Source organism: Carettochelys insculpta, chromosome 5 (assembly GCF_033958435.1).
Source record: "Carettochelys insculpta isolate YL-2023 chromosome 5, ASM3395843v1, whole genome shotgun sequence".
Classification (NCBI taxonomy): domain Eukaryota; kingdom Metazoa; phylum Chordata; order Testudines; family Carettochelyidae; genus Carettochelys; species Carettochelys insculpta.
The window spans coordinates 46102306-46121844 of NC_134141.1; the positions used below are offsets into that span (position 1 = coordinate 46102306).

The window sequence follows — 19539 nt, forward strand, 5'->3', positions numbered from 1 at the left end:
TTGAAGTCAGCAACTTTGAAGTTTATTTTTGTAGTGTAGACACAGCCAGTGTGTTTTTTCCCTCTCAAATAAAAGGCAGCTTTGCACATGGCTAGAAAACAAACACTGCTTCCAGGAAAAAAAAATAATGCTAGAAATAAGTTTTAAAATAAGCAACAGCTATTTTTATGGGTGCATGCCAGATCCTATTGTAGTCAGTTTGTTTTATATAGTATATGTAGTCCAGAATTACTATCACACATTGTTCTTTAGAAGCCTTCTAATTAAGGAGGTTTCCTGAAGCTCATAAACTATAATCAGATTGGCTGATGAATACTATTTGTTATAAAGAAACAGAACCCAGATTACTGACAGCAATCCTTACAATAGAAAAGACAAATACTGATATATTTATGACTTTAATTTTAGCAAGAGTACAGGAATACCCTGTGATTTTTTTAAATTTATTTCTTGTACTACTTTTGAATGTTAATATTCTCCTGAAGCCAGTTTCAGACAGATTGCTAGGCTGCTGCTCTACTCAGTGAAGCAGAAGCCGCTGAAGAGTTGCTGAGGCAGAACTGAAATTGTGGCTCATCTCAAAGAAATGACAGGATTGTCAGCTAATTACTTCTAACACACAAGCAGCTGTCTTTATTGCATTGTTTTTCATGTAAAATTTTAAGCCTTTTAAAGATAGCTTTTGCACTTGGTTGTGCATCCAGTTCCTTTGCAGTTTCTGCTACTTTGCACTTACATTGAAGAATGGCCACTAAAGAGATCTGTAACTACACATAACAGCTGCAGAAGGAAATGGGTTGTTTTTTCTCTCAACTATATGAAGGTAATTGTATAACGATCATATGTCCAATTTTACTTATTTATTTAACAACTATTCTTTATATTATGCATGCCTGGTTTAATATATGAAATATTTCCTGAATAGAAGGCAAGGGTTTGAGACATGGTGATCTAAAAACCTACTATAATTAAATTTATCTAAAATATATGAATACAAAATATGGGGGGACCTCTACCGGGTTTTGTTTTGTTTTTGAAAGTGCATTAAGGTTAGCAAAGTTAACCTTCACTGATGCAAGGAAAAGGAATGTAAATATATTAGACTCACGGAGCAGCAGATTTCTTAACTGGAAAGATTTGTAACTGTAATAGGATTATTTTATCTCAGTAGGATTCAGCCTAATAAAACATTTTAATAACAGATTACCTTTAAGAGCTTTAACATTTAATATATTATTGGACATGCCTTAACAACATGCAATGTGGAAAGAATTACAATGCTAGCATTTGTAAATTTTGATAGCTACGATGCTAACTGTAAACTTTTTAGAAGGAAAACAGACCAAGGGGGAAAAATTGTGTGTGTGTGTGTGTGTGTGTAAGAGAGAGAGATATTATGTTCCTTTTGTTTAAATCCAATTAGTAAAGTGAGCAGTTACTTCAACAAAGTCAGTTGCTGATTCTGGAACTAACTGGTTCTCCCAGTAACTTTGCTGATGCATTAAAATATGATGTCTCATTAAATGAATACACACAGCATATGTATAGTAATTCAGAAATGCTACTTGTATGCATCCAAAGGCTGTGTCTACACTATGAGATCAATTCCAAATGTAATAAATTCAAATATTTAACCTCAATATTATTAATTTGCATAAAGTGTCCACAAAGCTTCTTGACATTTGACCCATCTTTTTTTCATGTTGAATCTCTGTGTCCCCTTTGCCCCATTCATATCAAGTTCCAAGGACTGATTTATTTTGCGGGGAGGAGAAGTTTAAGTGGCCAGGAAAAGAACCCTTTTCAAAGGCAATTGAAAAGCCTTTGGCAATGGCCCTTGGGACTAAAGCAGCAGGGTAGCCTTGTCTACCCTCCCTCCCTGTGTGTGGGGACCATGATGATGCGGGGGTGGGTGACCTCTTGTCAGAGGACTTGACTCAGGGACCATGATGACAGGGGTTGGGTGACCTCTTCTCAGGGTACTCTGGCCAGCAGGTACCAGCTGCTGCCCTGCTGGGTTGGGAGTGCCTCTGCAGCTGAAGTAGGGAGTGCAGGACCTCTTTCTGCTCTGTGAAGACCGTTACAAGCTTTGCTGTGACCTCGATCTGCTTTGCCATGCCCTCACTCATCTTGGAGAGTTGCTGCTGCTAGAGGTCAACCATTCTCTCATTAAAGTTTACTTAACTCTGATGCCACTCAGGAAAGTTATGGAAGATGAAAAGAAATGCTGGTTGGAAAGCGATATGGGGGGGAACCACTGCAGAGCCTGCCAACCCCTTTGTGGGGTGGGGAACGGAGTGCCTACCAGCTGCTGCAGGCAAATGTAAAGGGCAGGAATCATGTTTAAAAAAAAAAACAGATGCGAATTCCCATGCTTCTACAGGTTGCCAAAGAAGACATCACTCTCCTAAAACTAACAGATATGGAGAAAGAACAGCTATTCCTGCTGTGTGACCAAAAGCCTGGAAAATTTGTTGAAATGCTATGTGGTGCTGTGACAGCAGATCACTATCTGGTTGCCTGGCGTGGCAAGGTGTGCTACCTTGGAAGCCACAACAAGCTAAGCCTGCCCAAGAATCTCATGGAAAAAAAAATACAAGAGTGCTTGGATTAAGCCTTCAAGGAGATCTTCAGAAAGGAGAAGCGCTCCATCCCAAAGAACATTTGCATGCTGTTCTGAGGGGCACAGAAGCAAAGCTATCAGACTTGTACTTATACAGAACACTATACCTATACCCACCCCCAGCCCGCTTCTAGCACACAGAATAAATACTCACCCAAACCGCTTGCTTCAGGGGGGCAGGGGCCACCATGGAGGGGACTGCCATGGAGGGTCCCAATGTGGAGGGGAACACCATGGAGGGGACCACCATGGAGGGGATCAGTTCCAGCTCGATGATGAAGAGCTGTGCACGGTTTAGAACAACTTCCTCTGTCCCCCACTCATTGCTCCTTTCCTCCTCTCCATTGCCCTCTTCCTTCAGGCCATCCTGCTCTTCTGGGCTCACCCCGAACTCCATATCAGGACCTCCACAACTTTCATAATTCAGTCCAGGCTCTGTGGTGGGGTCATTCCCCATAAGCTTGTGGAACTGTTGATAAAAGCGGCAGGTCCATGGAGCCACCCCAACTGCTGGATTGCTTCCCAGACTTTTTGATAGGCCTGATGGAGTTCTTTAACCTTCACCCGGCATTGCATAGAGTCTTGGGAGTAGCCTCCAGCTGCCATCTCACGCGCCATCTGATCATAGATGGCCACGTTTCTGTTGGCCACCCAAAGTCTCTTTGCCACCGATTGGTGTCCCCAAATGGCAAAGAGATCCAGAATCTCCTGGTTGGTCCAAGGTGGGACTCTCCTGCGAGCCTGAGAAGTGCTAGTCAGATCACTACCCTGAGTACTAATGATTGCAGTACTGAAAATTGTGCCAATGCGGTGTGATGCAATGGACAAAGGGATTTTTTCCATAATGGACACCCTCTAGATTTGCAGGGCTGGGCTGCTGAACTCCAATTTAAATTTTAATTCAAATTCAAATTGAATCAAAACTTCACGGGCTTACTTTGACCTTCTTCCTACACAGCTGACAGCAGTGTACAATGAAGTGGTCATACTTGGAGGGTCACCACATAGCTTTGTGGGATACATCAGGGACACTTCTGGATGCTAACAAATTCAAAGTAAGGACACTTCCACACTTGTCTTGATTTGAGATTTTCAATTCGAAATTGATGCTATACCAGTCCCTTAGTATCAATATTTTGTAATTGGTATTATGGCTCAATAAATCAAGTTTACAGTATTATGTGTGAAGACAGTCACATTTTAATATCACGCTAACCCCTTGAAATTTGAATTTATCTTGTAGTGTAGACGCAGCCTAAGATAAAACATGCAAGCACAGTTTAAACATTGCAATATGTTGTTCAACATAATTACAGTATACAGTGTTACTGGAGAGTTTGCCAAGGAACAAGTTCAGTTACTTTTTGAGTAATATAGTCCCTAAGTGTCAGTGATATGGTTCTTGGTATGGTCCAATTATTATTCCAAGTTAAAAATTGAGACAATGACGTGTTCCATTAAACAGACCTCCATTGATTTCTGCCTAATCCACAAAACCAAAACAAAACCTTTTGGCCTGACATTAATCAAAAGTGGGTGAGTCTTTGTTTTAAACATGTATAGTCACTACAGCTGAGTGTCTTAGATTGAAAGTGCCTTCTCATCCAGAACTATAGTAAATGAGCTGATGGATATGTGCATGTTATCAAGAATGAAAGGTAACAACAGAGCCAGATGTAGACAGAAGGGTATCCTGTTGTGTACTCATTAAATAAAGGATTATTGATATCTGTGAGGAGCTCATTTCAACAAGTCATTGAATTTGAACACCTTTACCTCCAAAACCTACTCATTGAGGAAACAGATTATCCTTTATCTCAATCAGTCTTAATTCTTTTTAAGTCCTAAAGAGAGCAGCCTGGCACTTAGACAAACCTCTGTTTATATTTTTTCCCTTGGGGATCTCTAATTCATGAAAAGGAACCTTTGCGTACAAATCTCCCCAGAACTACATGGAAAAGTTGCTCAGCTAGTTCTGTGGCATCACACCTTTCCTCTCCCAGGCCCCACAAAGATCTTCCCATGAATCTAGGATCTGTACTGGGAAAGGGGATGCAGGCTGGAAGAAGAGAAGAGGGCAGGGTGTAGATAGGATGGATGCACATGTGTTTCTGAGAGAAGATAATACACCCTGAGGTTGTATTAGCATTCCTCTGTAGCCCCTGGACTGAGGGTGCGAGGGGAGACAAATGTTTCCATGCGGAGTCCCTGGCACAAAGCTCCAAGGGAGTCACTCTGTCAGAGTGCCAAAGAAAGCTGCTAAAATCACTTACCCCGCTCTCTGAGAGACAGCGGTTCCTACACAGAGGCTATGTCTACGCTACAAAAATAACTTCAAATTTGAGTGTCTACACACACCCTGCTTCTAAGTTAAGCTTCTAAGTAGGGCACTACTCCATTCCCAGGAATGGAGTAAGGACTTTGATGTTGGGCTCCCTACTTCAAAGTTAATCAGTTGTTGTCCTTCAATGTCTGTATCCATGCTTGTCCCCAGTTTAGCCCAGTAGGTGACAATCCAAGCTGAGTTAACTTTGAAGTAAGGGACAGTGCATGTAGACTTTCTGCCGGCTACCTCAAAGTAGCGCCTAACTTCGAAGTTAACGTCAAAGTTATTTCCTAATGTAGACGCATCCAAAGGGAGTTAATCCAACTTGCTCAGGAATGGTTCAAAGGCGCTGGACAGGGAGGTGAGACTCTTTTCTTATGTGTGTGTTTGTTATATGGGAAGTGTAAGATCTCTAAGGTGCTTATGAAGTAATTTCCTGGCTTTCAGAAAGCTGAATTTTGTAAATGATGTGCTGTCATTTAGCAATCTTTTGTTGTTGTTTAACAGTTATATCACAGTGGCCACAGTTAGGATCATAGCCCCATTGTGCTACCTACTGTATGAACATAAGGAATAATCCTTTGCATTCCAAAAAATTTACAACCTTTGGTTAAGTGTTGGCAAGACTTATGCCTAAGAAGTAGCTTTCATAGGTTTTTGTGATGATTTATTTTGGTGTTGGTGCATGTAGTTATGGCATAATAACTAGCACTCTGGGGCTGAAAGGCTGTGAAGTCCAAAGCATACTTCATGCCTCAGATGATACCTAAAATCAGCTAAAACCAACTATGGCTGTGAGAATGATTACCCAACAATCTCTGCACCTCCTGTCATTTGATCCCTCCCCATTTTTGATGCCTGTTTAATCCTTGAAGAAAGTAGCTAGCACACACATTCTTTAATAATTCATTAAGTGATTTTGAAATCAAGTTGGCCCAATGAATGAGCAAAGCAGGTAGTGAGCAATGCATGAGGGGATACGTTTAAAATGAGGGGCTTTTTGAGCACAGTAAAAATCTGAACCTTCTTCACAGATGAAAACTTTCCATTTCCTTCCTTCCCCAAAATCCTTGGTCCATATTTCGATGATTATGAATTACTGGATGTATGTTTCCAATCCTTTTGCAAAATATTCAGATTGGTGCTAAAAGCAAGTATGACAAACATTAGTTGAAGAAAGACTTTCAAGCTCCATTTCAACAAATAATTTAAGATTGTGGTTAACTTAAATCACAAGCCGAAGTCATTGTCATCTATGAGACCTCAGCATGTGCAGAAGTGCTTGCTGACTCAAGGATCTGGTGACTAAAATTAAGGTTGATTTTGTTTTTGTAGCACTGGTTTATCTTCAGCCTTTATTATAGTTATATTGCCACGATGTTATAATCCTGTGTCCCAATTTCAGTGTTACAAGATTTAAGATTGGACCTTAATTACATTTCCTTCTCCATTTATCATTAAGATCTGACACTTATGAAATTGCTTGATCCTAATGTCACAGCTCTTTTTATTAACCAGTCTTGTGAATTTTTCATCCAACTGGTAGCTGGAATGTACTTTCAAAGGTTTTGAAATTAACAACTTGTATATCACTCTGTCCTTTCAGTTGTATGTTGGATTGTGCATTAATAATGGTACAGCTCTGACATTTCTCTTATTACCTCTTCCATAGTTCTATCTGAAGTATGCATGGTCTTTAAACAAAGCTTTGTGTGTAATTATACACCTGTGCATTCTCAGTACCTATTCATAAGTAATTATTTTTATTGACAAGTGCTCGTGAGTCATTACGAATCAGATCTCCTCTGTAAATTACAGCTAATTCTCAATGGATTTAAATGGCAACATAAATGCTGTTTTCACAGTATTGTGTCCTTCCTGCTATCCCAGGTTCAATTTTGGATAAAGTCTGTCTCTTTTCTAACCATTTACATGAAGTGCTCTGATTATAACATACTGGGCTAAATTGGGGACAAGCAGGGATACTGAGATTGAAGGGCAACAACTGAGATACCCTGGAGTCAGCTGGAAGTTTTGTCCTGAAACAGAGTGAAGTAGAGGAGACTTATAGATGATCTATGTTCCACTTGGAGTACCAGGGTTTAACTCAAGTAAGTCAAGGGATACCCTGTAGCCATCATATCTCATATGGATTTCAAAATCTAGGCAGGCTTAGGCTTTATCAATGCCTGAGGAGAAACTAAGAAAAATGTAGCAGTGATTTTGGTACGGGATGTTCTCACAGCAACATTTGGGCACCGTTTGAATATGTTTCACTTCATTCATTGATTCAGTGGGACCACATGTACGGAGGATAGGAACTGACTTTCAGTACTGACCTCATACTACGCAACATTACATCATGGTGTACAATGTTAAACCTAGCTCCTGATTCATGGTATTTATTAAATCATCACAGGTTGAACTTCAGGATGAGGTAAGGGTAGGCAGGCCAACAGGTTTGCCAGCCCCCTGGGCAATGTTGTGGGAGGGAGGTAAACTTTGTGTTCTCAGAAGGATTGGCATTATTCTCTCATATTACATTGTTAATAAACAGATTCAATGAATAATAATGATGGAATATTAACAACCATAGTGTTGTTTCTCACATACCCTCTCTAGTCCCATGAGACTATACAAAAGACTAAGACTCATACCTAACATTTTCCCCCACTTCCCCTGCAGATAACACAAGAACATCTATGTGACTTCTACCATGGCCTCAGCAATTTGATGACGAATATAAGAAAACGGAGGGATTATTCCTTTCAGCCCTTCTGAACAATGGAAGTAGAACCATTCACCTCTACTTTGTTGCCATCTGGGAATGTTCCATCAGACACTAGCTTGACCCTGGAACAGAAAACCACGTTTGTCTTTGTGATCTTACTATTTATTTTCTTAGGCATCCTCATTGTCCGATGCTTCCGAATACTCTTAGATCCCTATAGGAGCATGCCAACCTCCACCTGGGCTGATGGACTTGATGGGCTTGAGAAAGGCCAATTTGATTATGCCCTGGCTTAGACTGAGGACTCTGAAATATTATTCAGAGTTTTTGGTTTTTTTAAATGGAATGTAGATTTATTTCCCCCAGTTTTCTCAGACACTATAAAAACTGCCTTGCATGAATGCAAATGTATTTTTTAAAATAAACTTCAAAGCAAGTTTAACATTTGAAGGTAAACTGGTAATTCTTTTAATGGAGAGGAAAATATAAAGCTACAGTTTTCACCGGCACAACTGCACTGCAAAACATATTGAAACAATATATATAACATAGATGTTATCTTAATGACTCAGAATGATACTTTGTGTAGATGCTGGAGAGAGCCTTATTGTTTGTTTGAGCTTTTTTACACATCAGTAGATTTACTGGTGGAGTAAGAATATTTTTATGAGCTGTATGTGGCAATTAAATAAACTTTTTTATCCCTCTTGGGTTGTAAAATAAATGCTGTGGAGTGTGAGGGTAGAGAAGTTGAGGAATCACCCAGCAACTGTGTGGCCTTATTGAGACTGGGCCTATTCCAAACTCTGTTACTTGCCTTGGGAAAAGTCACTTCATGTGTCTGTACCTCAGTTTCCCAGCTGTAAAATGGGGGCACTGATCTATTTGAGATCTACTGACAGGAATATAAACACTATGTAAAAGTTAGGTCTTTTCATTATTATCTAACCACAGATTAGAACCTCAAAGTCCCTGTGGATCTTTTTCCTTTTATAACATTCATCAGGAGCAGTGGGAGGGGAGAGAAAAGGGGTGATTGGGCTGGTGACTCAGCACAGATCTTTGACTGTCACGATCACAGCTCTTCCAAGCTATTTTGCATTATTCCATCACCATTCAATACAGCTACCCCTAACACAGATAGTGTTTGTAGAGCACATGGAGAGAACTCCCAGTTGTTATTTCCAGCTCCAGAGCAGACAGAATCCTCTTTAACTACCCAAGATTACGCCTCACTGCCTGAGACTCAAGGACTGCTGCCTCATAGGAAAAGGAGTAATACTACAATAATGCTGGAACAGAGCAGAGAGTCTGGTACACAAGAAACAATGAAATACATCAACACAAACCCCAGCAAAGGAATGACACACCCCAAAGTAACTATATAACAAAGGGGAACTTCCCAGGAACAAGACAATAGGACCTAGGGAATGATAGGGTTAAAGTTAATTATTTACATATCAACGCTCCCAACTCTTCCCAGCATCCAGCTCTCTACCTGGTACCTTCGGTAGTCCGCAGGTATGCTGAGAAGAGAGATGAGTGTTGCAGTGCCATGAATGTGGGCTAGCTTAAACAAAAAAGACCACATTTTGGCTGCGATTTAGCCAATTGTTTTACTACACTTAGTTAGATATTTAAAATACGTGAGACCAAATAGCCAAGTTTAACCAGTTGACTAGTGAAAGATAAAGTGGTAAAATACGACAATGAGCCCCATGCCCCACACCTAGGAAGCAGTCACCATAACTCTCTTGTACAGCACACAATTCACCCTGTACAGGACGGCTGGTTCAAAAATACATATCTAAGTCTAGCTATACCTGCGTACACCCATTTACAAGTTACTAGTCAATCCTTGATTTTTGGTACCATCCTGTACCTTCCTTATCTCTGCTTTGGTTACCACATTCCAGGTATCAGTAGGTTATGACACCATAACTCTGTTGTACCAGGAAATACCATTCACATATTTTTCTTCTGATGGGTTTTGTATTTGTCTGTGCCAAAATGTTACAAACTCTTAAGGGATTTTAACAGCACAAGTCACAATAATACAATTTAGCATAACTGCTCAGCATTCAATAACGTGTTCAATGTTAATATTAGTGCACAACACATATCAACATGCCAGAAACATAACAATAGATATCGGCTAACACAACATTTCAAGAACACAATGCTTTGGAGGTCAGTGGTTGTAAAGAATGGTGGTGTCATAAGATTGTCCTGCAGCGTTCTCAGGTTGTCACCTTAGACAGACAAATACTGAGAGGCTATGTCTACTCTATAGATTTTGGTTGACAAAACCAGGATTTTGCTGACAAAACTTGCCATGCATCTACATACAAAATGCATTCTGTTAATAGTCTGTCAACAAAATGCTGCACTTCTGCCAACAGCTTTCTGCCTCTCTGCAATGAGGAATAACACCTTTGTTGACTCTCTTTGTTGACAAAAAAAGCTGTGTAGATGCTCTGGGGGCACTCTGTCAACAGGCAGGGCTTCTGGTTACTGGGCAGCCCTGTTTGCTGAACTTGCAGTTGGCTGTTCTGTCAAGAGAGTGGCCAGGCAGTCCGGCTGCTTTCTGTCGACAGAGAGGATTGCTCTTTCAATCTGCTTTTGTGTGTAGCCATGATCTGCAGACAAGTTTTTCCTGAAGTGCTCTTCCGAGAGGACTGTCTATTGACAGATCGCTGTAGTGTGAGAGAGCTAGAAAGACTAGACCATACGTTCTCCACCTTCCAAGTTTGTTATTTTGCTTGAAAAGTTCTCAAAAAGGCAGCAACCGCAAAAGGTCACGACAACCAAACCTCAACACATCAAACTGGCACAACAAACAGTGGCACCTTCTCATGACAACAAGTAGCACTCGGGGTAAGAGCAAGAGCGGAAGCAGAGGAGGTACAGAGCTCTTCTGGGCCTGGGGCCACACTGGGCTGGCACAGGTGGGAAGTAGAGAACGTAGCCTAAGGCCATGTCTACATTAGCAAGCTTACAGCAGTGCAGCAGCAGGATCACTTCTGCAGCCGCTTTATGCCAGTGGGATAGAGTTCCCTCACTGACATCATAAAATCACCTCCTCGAGCAGTGGTAACTGTCAGCCAGAAGAGCTTTCCCACCAATATAGCACTGTGCACACCAGCTCTTAGGTCAGTGTAAATTATGTTGCACAGTGGTGTGTTTTTTCATACTCTTGAGCAATATAAATAGCACCAATAACAGCGGTAGTGTAGACATGGTCTAAGTGGTAGTAAGCGTTCTGTAGGAAAGGAGGATGTTGTGGTTGGTGTGTATAAGAGGCCAGGGGAGGCTGAACCTCCGCAAACAGACTGCCTGCAACCTGTGGGGTGCGTCACTGCAGCCGAGAGGGTGGCCACCCTACCATGGTCCCCCCAGTGCTCTGCCCCAAGGCCCTGCTTCCGCTCAGCCTCTTCTCCTGAGGCTCTGCCTCTTCCCGTCCCCACTTCACCCACTTGGGAGCCTCACGGGAGGGAGGCGAAGGGGTGCTTGCACGTGTTGAGTGGCTGGGTGGCCAGCATGAGGGAGTAATCGTGGGAGGGGTAAAGATGAGCATGAATTGCAGGTGGGGGAATGAGGGGAGGGAGTGAAGAAACTGGGCATAAGTGGGAGGACAAAGAAGTATGAGCAGGAGTGGGAGGGGCAAAGAGGCACTAGTGGCAGCAGGGAGCTGGAGGAGGGAGAGGAGGCACGAGAAGTAAGTGTGTGCGTGGTGGGGGGTGGAGAAGGAGGGAGCAATGAGGTGCTGGAGTGGTCAGCGGGCAGGCAGGGGAAGGGAACTGAGAGGGACTGGGGGTGGAGCATTGGTAGGGCTTCAGGGAGTTGAAGGCTGTGGGGGGCAGGGCCAGAGCCCAGGACTCTGCAGCCTCCTCACACAAAGGAGTCAAGTGTCACCCATGAAAGATGTAATAACCAGAACTCTAGTGTTAAGGAAGAGGAAACAGGAAGTCTGTGGGGGTTGCTGCAGAAGCATCTGGTCTGTTATGCAGAGGCACTGGGAAATGCACCACTGAATAAAGAGGATCATTTTCAAACACCTGGGGCCCTGACTGAGCATACAGGAAGGCCTGCTTTCCTTTAGGCCTTTGGAAAGGAGGAGTAGTACTCCATTCCAAGGAGGCAACCTTTGTGCCACACTGTGGTTAGCCCCTTTAGCATGAAGCAGTGTCCAGTGCAGCTGTGACTTAATTAGCTGGCTGTTGGGCTTAAGAGACAGCACCTGGGCTGCAGTAGGGACATAAAGAAGAATCTAATCAGCCACAGGTGCCTGCAGGGAAAGGGGTGTGGTGCAGAGTTTGAGGAGAAAGGAGTGGAGCAGAGCATGTGAGGAGGACCTGGGAGAGTTAAGGTAGTTGCTGTGAGTGGATGGTTCTACAGGCCCTTCCCGGGAACACCAAGGAATTGACTGAGAGATTGGGGTTGGACTAGACTGCTGCCTTTCCTGAATCTGATGTCTATGCAGCAGTTGGGGTAAGTCTTGGTGTTTAGGCAGACAGACTGCTAGTGGGCTCAAGCTAGTGAGCTAAAAATAGCAGTGTAGATTGTTGCAGATTGTGCTCTCAAGCCTGCCTGGTACTTTGGGTCTGAGCTTGGATAGCCAGTGTGCCAGACATAGCCAAGCTAGTGGGAGCCTGCCTATGCAGCCAGGGGGCGCTCACTCAGTCAGGCTATATCTATGCTGTGGAGCTATTTTGTGATACTGAGGTATAGCTACTCTGTGTCTGTGAAATGCACCTGGTATTTTGAAATATGGGGCATGCTATTTTAGCATCCCTCTACACCTTACAGCAGGAGGAGTAAGTGATGACTTGAAATAGTGCCAAATATTGAAAACTGCACTATATAGACAGCACTGAATGCTGGAATAGCCTATTTTGAATTAACATGAACTGGGATACACCATTTGCTTAGTGCACATTGTGCATCTTATTTTGAGTTAAGGGCACAGTGTAAACATACTCTCACGGGACTGTGTTTTGGATTGAAGAGGCATAAGATTGGCTACTTTCAGGTCAGTGGCTGGGAGAGTTAACAGACAGGTAGTGGGGACCTGGATGCTGCTGGTTTTCATTCCCATCTCTCATCCACCTGGGAAATCTGCTGTATCCCTGTTAACCAGGGGAACTGGGGACGCTTGCTTTACTGTGAGGCTTCTATGGACTTTCTTGTGTACGTGACAAGAGGTAAGGCTTTAAATTGGACAGTGAGAAGAATGACACTATTTTTATGGTTGGTTGTAAGAAGGGGAAACTGAGGTAGGTGTAGATGTCGTACAGAGGTGTAATGCAGCAGGCTACCCTAGGCTAGGCTGCCTTATTACATATGATGAAGAACAGGAGCATTTCAAATAGCTGCTACCTGGAGAGGAGTAACACAGCGGGAGTGTGTCAAGGAGGGCTGCTGCTTCCCTATCACTCATGGACACATCTCATAAGCATGTGATCACTGACACCCTTCCCTTAAATGAAATACTGAGACTTGAACTGGAGGACCTTGTGTTAATGTAACCACATGACAGCTCAGTATCTCTCCACAAGCTGGGCCAGGCCCCTTTCTCTTGTTTATCCTACTGAAGAAAATCCTGGTCATTTGAAGGAAAAACATATTGGGGGGGGGGAAATGTCACATGACAGATTTATTTATAGTCTTGCATGACAAGATGTATTTTTAAAAACAGATCTTTCTTGGGGATCCATGTTTATTCTCAGTGGATTCCTCACACCCTTGTTCTGTTTATAACTCAAAGAAAGCTTTTCCTCATGCGAGTACAGGGAGTTTTATTTTCATATTTGAAAATAAAGTTGTTTGTTTCCCACTCTACATATGACCAGTGTCCTGGGAGTTTTGTGAAGCTTCAGAAACGATTTCTGCGGCAGGTTTTTGCATTTTTTTTTTTTTTTTTTTTTTTTTTTAAATTTGTGCAGCAGTAACGTATATGCCTGCAGAGTCTAAGTGAAGCCTGCTCCTTTTGTGTGCTATCGTAAAAACACTTTGTACTACTTAGAGCACTCTTTTGACATTACCTTTTCATTCTTCACAGCATCCCTGAGAGGTCAGTAATATTATAAGCCATGTGTTTCACAATGGGAGGTAGAGTTGATATGTAACTCTATTGGCTCTGCCTGAGGACATAGCATCACACTGAACCTCCAGAGTTTGGCTCCTTGTACTAGACTGAGATGACTAGAAATGCCCCTTGACCTCTGCTGCAAATGTGAGGTTACAGTATTCCAAACTGGTCCTGCAGCTATACTCTGAATTGAGAGATGACCAATTCATTCTGCCTATTGTGGCAGATGCACTGGTCTCCCATGTGCCCTAAACTCTACTGTGATACATGCAAAAATACGCTAATAATAACAACCCATTTTCACCATACCCTGTAGCAAGACCATAAGAATTATGCAGTAGGTGGTCCATTGTATTGTGATTGTAGATGGGTAAAGAAGTAGTCCAAAAGGTGTACAACTTGGTTCTGGGAGAAACTTAGCTTTAGAAGCTTTTTGACGTTTTGGCTCTTAATTTCTCAACCTTCATGTTGCCCTAATCCTTATGTTAATGTATATTGCTTAATCATCAGTGCCTTAGCTAAGAAAAGGCATATATAGCATGGGTTTTAGTGTTCCATGGTGTTTTGTTAGTACATACATACTAACTTTATCGGCAGTGTCTTAAATTCTTGCCCTGCTTAATGTTTGATGTATTCAGCCTGGTTGTCGCCATGTCAATCCCATTCAATACAATATTATTTCCTCCATCTTTGGTATCAGGTGCTGTGCATATAAAATGGCAATAATGACTGGATGTTTATTTCTCTGCTCAGGTGCCAGGTTCTCACAGTGGTAAAAAAGCTCCGTTTTAGACTACCTGGTTAAAGAAAAGAAAAATTACAGAGAAGATGAGGTATATGAGGGGGTTCATACTGAGCTATGCAGAATCAAAAGGGATAGGTTGGGGGAAAAGGTGGCTTTCTGCCCAGATCTGGTGATTGTTTTTGCTCTCAGTAGAAATCTGAGCAGCTGAATGGGGTGTTGCAGATTACATATGCTATAGGCCCCCAGAGACAGTTCTGCTGGTCCAAAAATGTTGGAATGTGAGGTGCTTCACTTTCCCACATTGTGTTCCTGGAATGCTGTGTATCCTCCTGGACGGGGAGCAATATGTGCAGGGTTCGCTATCTTGGTTTTCTGCCACCTATAACTTCCTCTACACCATGCTGCTGGAGTGGCACAAATAGGAAGGATCAGAGCAAAGGACCTGGTCCGGTAAACAGTATGCTAGATATGTAAAAATTATACCCATTTTGATTGTATTTACTTCCATTTTTAATCTGAGAGCTACCTGTTTTTATGCCCATCTTTTATAATGGCTACATAAAAAGGATGTTTCTGAATTTGCTACTGTCCAAAGATTTGACTCTGAGCTCCCTTACACTGGATGATTGCCAGTGGGGTGTTGTTGACATCAAAGGTGTTACTCCAAATTTACAAACCCCCAATTTCTAATTGCATTCTGTTACATCAAAGGGCTGCAAGCTTGCACCTGGTGTTTAACATGATCCCAATATTCTTTCTACCAGTCCGTTTCTAGAAAGAACACTTCTTGGATGTTTAATAAGTTATTTGTCATGTCATGGTATTTGAAATAAATGTCAATTAGGAGACCGGTATTGTATAATAAACATCAATACTGCTATTTATAGCACAAGAATGGCTTTTATTCATATTTAGAATGGATTGATTTTCTTTTTTTAACATTGGAGAAAAGCTTCAACAATGACGACTTAAATTGCACTGGTTTATGAAGAAACAGTCTTTAGCTGGTGACCCATCTCTTCTCCCCGCCCCCATTTCACTAAAAGGAGTTTGACAGATGAGTGTTTTGTTTTTTTTTAAAGCTATTTTTCAACTGGTTAAGTTGTAAACAGGTGTAATGTCAATGTTCCTTTCCCCTCCGATTTCTTAAAGCACCTCTGTTTGGGCACCTACCAATCACTCACCAGTAGTGGGGAAAATGGTGGTGGTATTCTCTAGGAAAGCAATTTTGAAAACTGCAGACATTCCATGAGAACGAAAATGTCACCTCTGAGGGGCTGAGCTTATTCAACAAATACTGCAATTGAGATGGCCTTGGACTCGGGGCTACTTAGAGGAGGTAGCCTATTGATGGGCCATGGACTGCTACAATAACTCATATCAAGATCATTTTTAACTGTTAAGATGTAGAATCTTCATTTTAGTTACTGTGATTCTCACTAATACAATTTTAGTCTGAATTTACCCACCCACCCAAAAGTAAAGGGAGTGGAAGCAAAAAATCTCCCTGTGCAGACAGGGGGTGAGTAAAATCTTGGATCAGCCTTAGAGCGGTGTCTGCTCAAGGATTTTTCAGACTTGCACCATTGCTACTAACCAACGGGAATTGCAATCTTCACTGGAGACAGGTTTCAAAATAAATATGGATGACAGAATAGAGAATGAATACTGGAAGAGAGCTAGGCTTTTACTACACATTCATCAGTGGTGCCAGTACCAGAGCTGCATATGTTGGGAATTACGGATCTGAAAATGCTTCTGTTTAAAAGGCATCAGGGGAATACCAGTGGGGACTCTGTTTCTGCCTCTTCTGAAGATACAGGGAAAGGGCCTTTTTTGTTTTTATATTATGAAACTAATCATTTTTTTACAGATCCAGTGCTTTGATCTTTATTTGTGCACACTTTTGCTTGCTCCTCTTGTGTGCAATAAAGAGGAAATTGGAGTGCAGTATTCCTGTATCTGCTGCTGAAAGCTGGGAAAACATAAAGTGCTGCTCTACCACAATGAAATGGGTCAGTATATCAAAAATCAGAGGACAGAGTTCAAGATGGGAACTTTAAGCATCATGTTTACAGCAAAATGTCTCTTAGATTTCAAATATTAGCTCGAGAAGCTATTTTTCCAAGGTGTTTTCTGTGCTATATCTCAGTGACAACTCAGAGGAGAGCAGAGATCCAATTCTTTCTAAAACTGAATGTTAAAATTTTAAGTTGCGCTCCTGTGTATATTACATAATATACCTAAACCTTATGACTTAATAAATCAAGTAACAGCCAGAGTTTCATACCAACATAATACAAACCCATTGGTTGTGTCTACACATGCGCAATCACCCACAAGAGGATCTCTCTTCTGGAAGATCATGTCCACACATTAAATGTCTTCCAAAAGAGCTGTCTGTTAATCTGGAAGATCGCATCTACAAATGTGTGGGGCAGGGACTGGGACCCAGAGGAGTGAGCAGTGGTAGTGGCGGGAGGTGCAAATGGCTTATTAAAGAGCCACATGTGGCTCAGAGCTGCCCAGCTGGAGATGCTTAGAAAATCTAATGGCGGCCCATGTTTGGGTCCCGACCCATAGGTTGGGAATCTCTGGCTTAGACCAATGTGTACAATTTACATGTACCTGGTATAGCTCTTATTATGGTATAAGGCTTGCAGGTATTAAACTTTTGATACTGGACATTCTAAAAATGTAACTACTGTGCATGTCGAATAACTCACTTATTTTATACTTTCTTGCATGAAGCTAAAAAGAATTCAGGGTTTTTTGATGGTTTACAATTACCTTACACATGAAATAAATATCTATTTTTACATTAGATACTTTCTTAATTATTAAATCTTGTTCATATCAATGTTTATGTATGTTAGAACTGGTTGTGGAACAGTTTTCCCCTATTTTTAAGGAGTTTGAACATTTTTATCATCCCGAATGTGGACAAAAATCTCAAATGTCAACAAACTGAAAACTCTGTTTGGATAAGCTGAAGTTCAACTAAAATTGTAATGTTATTCTGAAGAAAAAAAAATCACTGTTCACAATTTTTTTTTTTTTTTTTTTTTTTTTACTTAGATTTGTCAAAACTGACTCTTTCATATGAGTTTAGTTGTAATAGTTTCTTCCCCTTCCCCAGCCACAAATGCTAGTTTATCAGGAATATTTTGATCAGTCTCTAATCTCTTCCCATGCATAGTACATAAAATGTACACAGTGTGGTTTTAGAATAACCCTACTAACATCAAGAAATGTAAAACTGGGACTGAAATGTACCAGCAGGTTCTTCAGGACACAGGCCCCTCAAGTGCAGCTCTGTAACATTGTGTAAGTACTGGAAAATTATAAGTGCAGCCATATATCTTTAACTTCTCTGTCAAGTTAAAACAAGAAGTAATTTTACTCTTTAAATACTAGTTTTGGAAGTTTTAGATCTCTTCCAAATGAGGATAGTTTGTATATGAACACACCCAGAAATTTAGCTAGAAAATGTGAATTTTTATGACTTTTTAAAAAAAAAAAAAAAAAGAAAAAAAAAGGTATTTCAAAAGTACAGCTTCTAACCAGTTAGGACATCAGGATGGATATTTGGGAGTGGTAAAATTAAGTGACTGGTGCCAAATGAATATTATCCTTCCAGAAGATATTGTATGGAAGGCAATGGCAACTACTTTCTTATACCGCCCCCACCCCCCCATTTTCAAGCATTTGGTTCTGCGTAAAACTGGCAACCTTCTACGCAGCACCATGTCGCATCTGACTCCCATTCTTCCCTTTGCCAGAGAGCAAGTACTTGCAAAATACAGGCTAAAGTGGTCCTCTTTGGCAGTGTCGTCTTATTTTTAGGGTTGTAAATGGTTCCCTGGTAGGTTTAGAAATATTTGCACTTGAAATTGGACCTGAACTAGCATTCCTCTCTGCTTTTACGTAAGTCATGGATTAACCTTCAATCCGTCCACCTTCATGTATCCCTTTCCTTTTTATTACAATATTGATACGAACTAGGCAGAGCATATTAGCTTCACTCAGAATAACTGTTTGAGGATTTTGTGCCAAAACCAATTTGAAGTAGATAGGAAAACTTGATGAATATCAAATACAGAGAATTTTCTTGATCACTTTTAATAAAAAAAAAAAAAAAAAAAATCCATTTGACTTGCTTATTCAGCAAAGACTAGGAGTCTAGACTGATGCAGGTACACAAAATGATGAGTCATGGCGCAGAGACAGAGATGAGCTGTCATTTCTTTCTTGGTATTTTGAGAAGCTGGGGACTCTAATGTCCTCACCAGCACAAGACTTTTAGGTAGAAATGGGTCACGTCTCCATCCGTTAGGCCCTTTCACACACTCGAGGAAGACGACTTAGAGATATGAGGGGGGAAAAAAGGAGGCTTATCTGGGGGCGTACACTATGCAAAATAGGTTTTTGTTACTGATCAGTTAAGAAAGAAAAGCATGTCTCAGAAATATCAAATAGAACTCTGTTTTGTTTTTTAGGGCTGGTGAACTTCACAAACTACTTTTGAGCCCCCAGAACTAATTTGAACATAATCATTTTTTTAAGATCATGGTTTTCAGTCCCCCTTGAGAGATCCAATGAGGATGCGGGGAGGGAAATGAGCACTTTTTTAAAGTCTGTCCAGGAGATTAAAATACCATCATTAAGCCCTAGACCGCCACAAGTGGGCGCATTGTCTATGGTCTAGATGCTGCACTTAGTCTTTCAGACTATTTCTCTTCCTCTCTGCTTTTCCTTCCTCCCCCCGCCCCCACAATCTCCACTTAGTAAAACACAAAGTTAGTGATAGTAGAATTAGACTCAAACTCAAAGATACTTAATGTCTTGATTGAAGCAAAACATGTTAGCCAACCAACAGAGTTTATAGATTAATTTTTTTTAACTTGGAGTGAGAAGATTCCATATTCAGATCCCCAAGGCTTACACCAGCGGCACAGTGACTTGAAAAAGCCATATGGGCTCAATAATCACTTGGGTAAAGTCAGTGTAATGAATTAAATAA

The 19539-nt window shown here is 41.3% G+C and overlaps 1 protein-coding gene across 2 annotated transcripts; it reads left to right on the top strand.

The window, feature by feature from the left end:
- The first annotated feature begins 596 nt into the window (after positions 1-596).
- CTXN3 (cortexin 3) lies at positions 597-8025 on the top strand. Of its 2 annotated transcripts, none has more exons than XR_012645537.1 (2): positions 597-823; positions 3582-3608. XR_012645537.1 is itself a non-coding variant. In XM_074994142.1 (2 exons), exon 2 carries the CDS (start codon positions 7734-7736, stop codon positions 7974-7976), a length of 243 nt encoding a protein of 80 aa, XP_074850243.1. In that variant the 5' UTR covers positions 597-823; positions 7635-7733; the 3' UTR covers positions 7977-8025. The 2 variants fall into 2 exon arrangements, 1 of the variants encoding a protein (XP_074850243.1); XM_074994142.1 differs by lacking the exon at positions 3582-3608 and adding an exon at positions 7635-8025.
- Positions 8026-19539: the final 11514 nt, after the last annotated feature.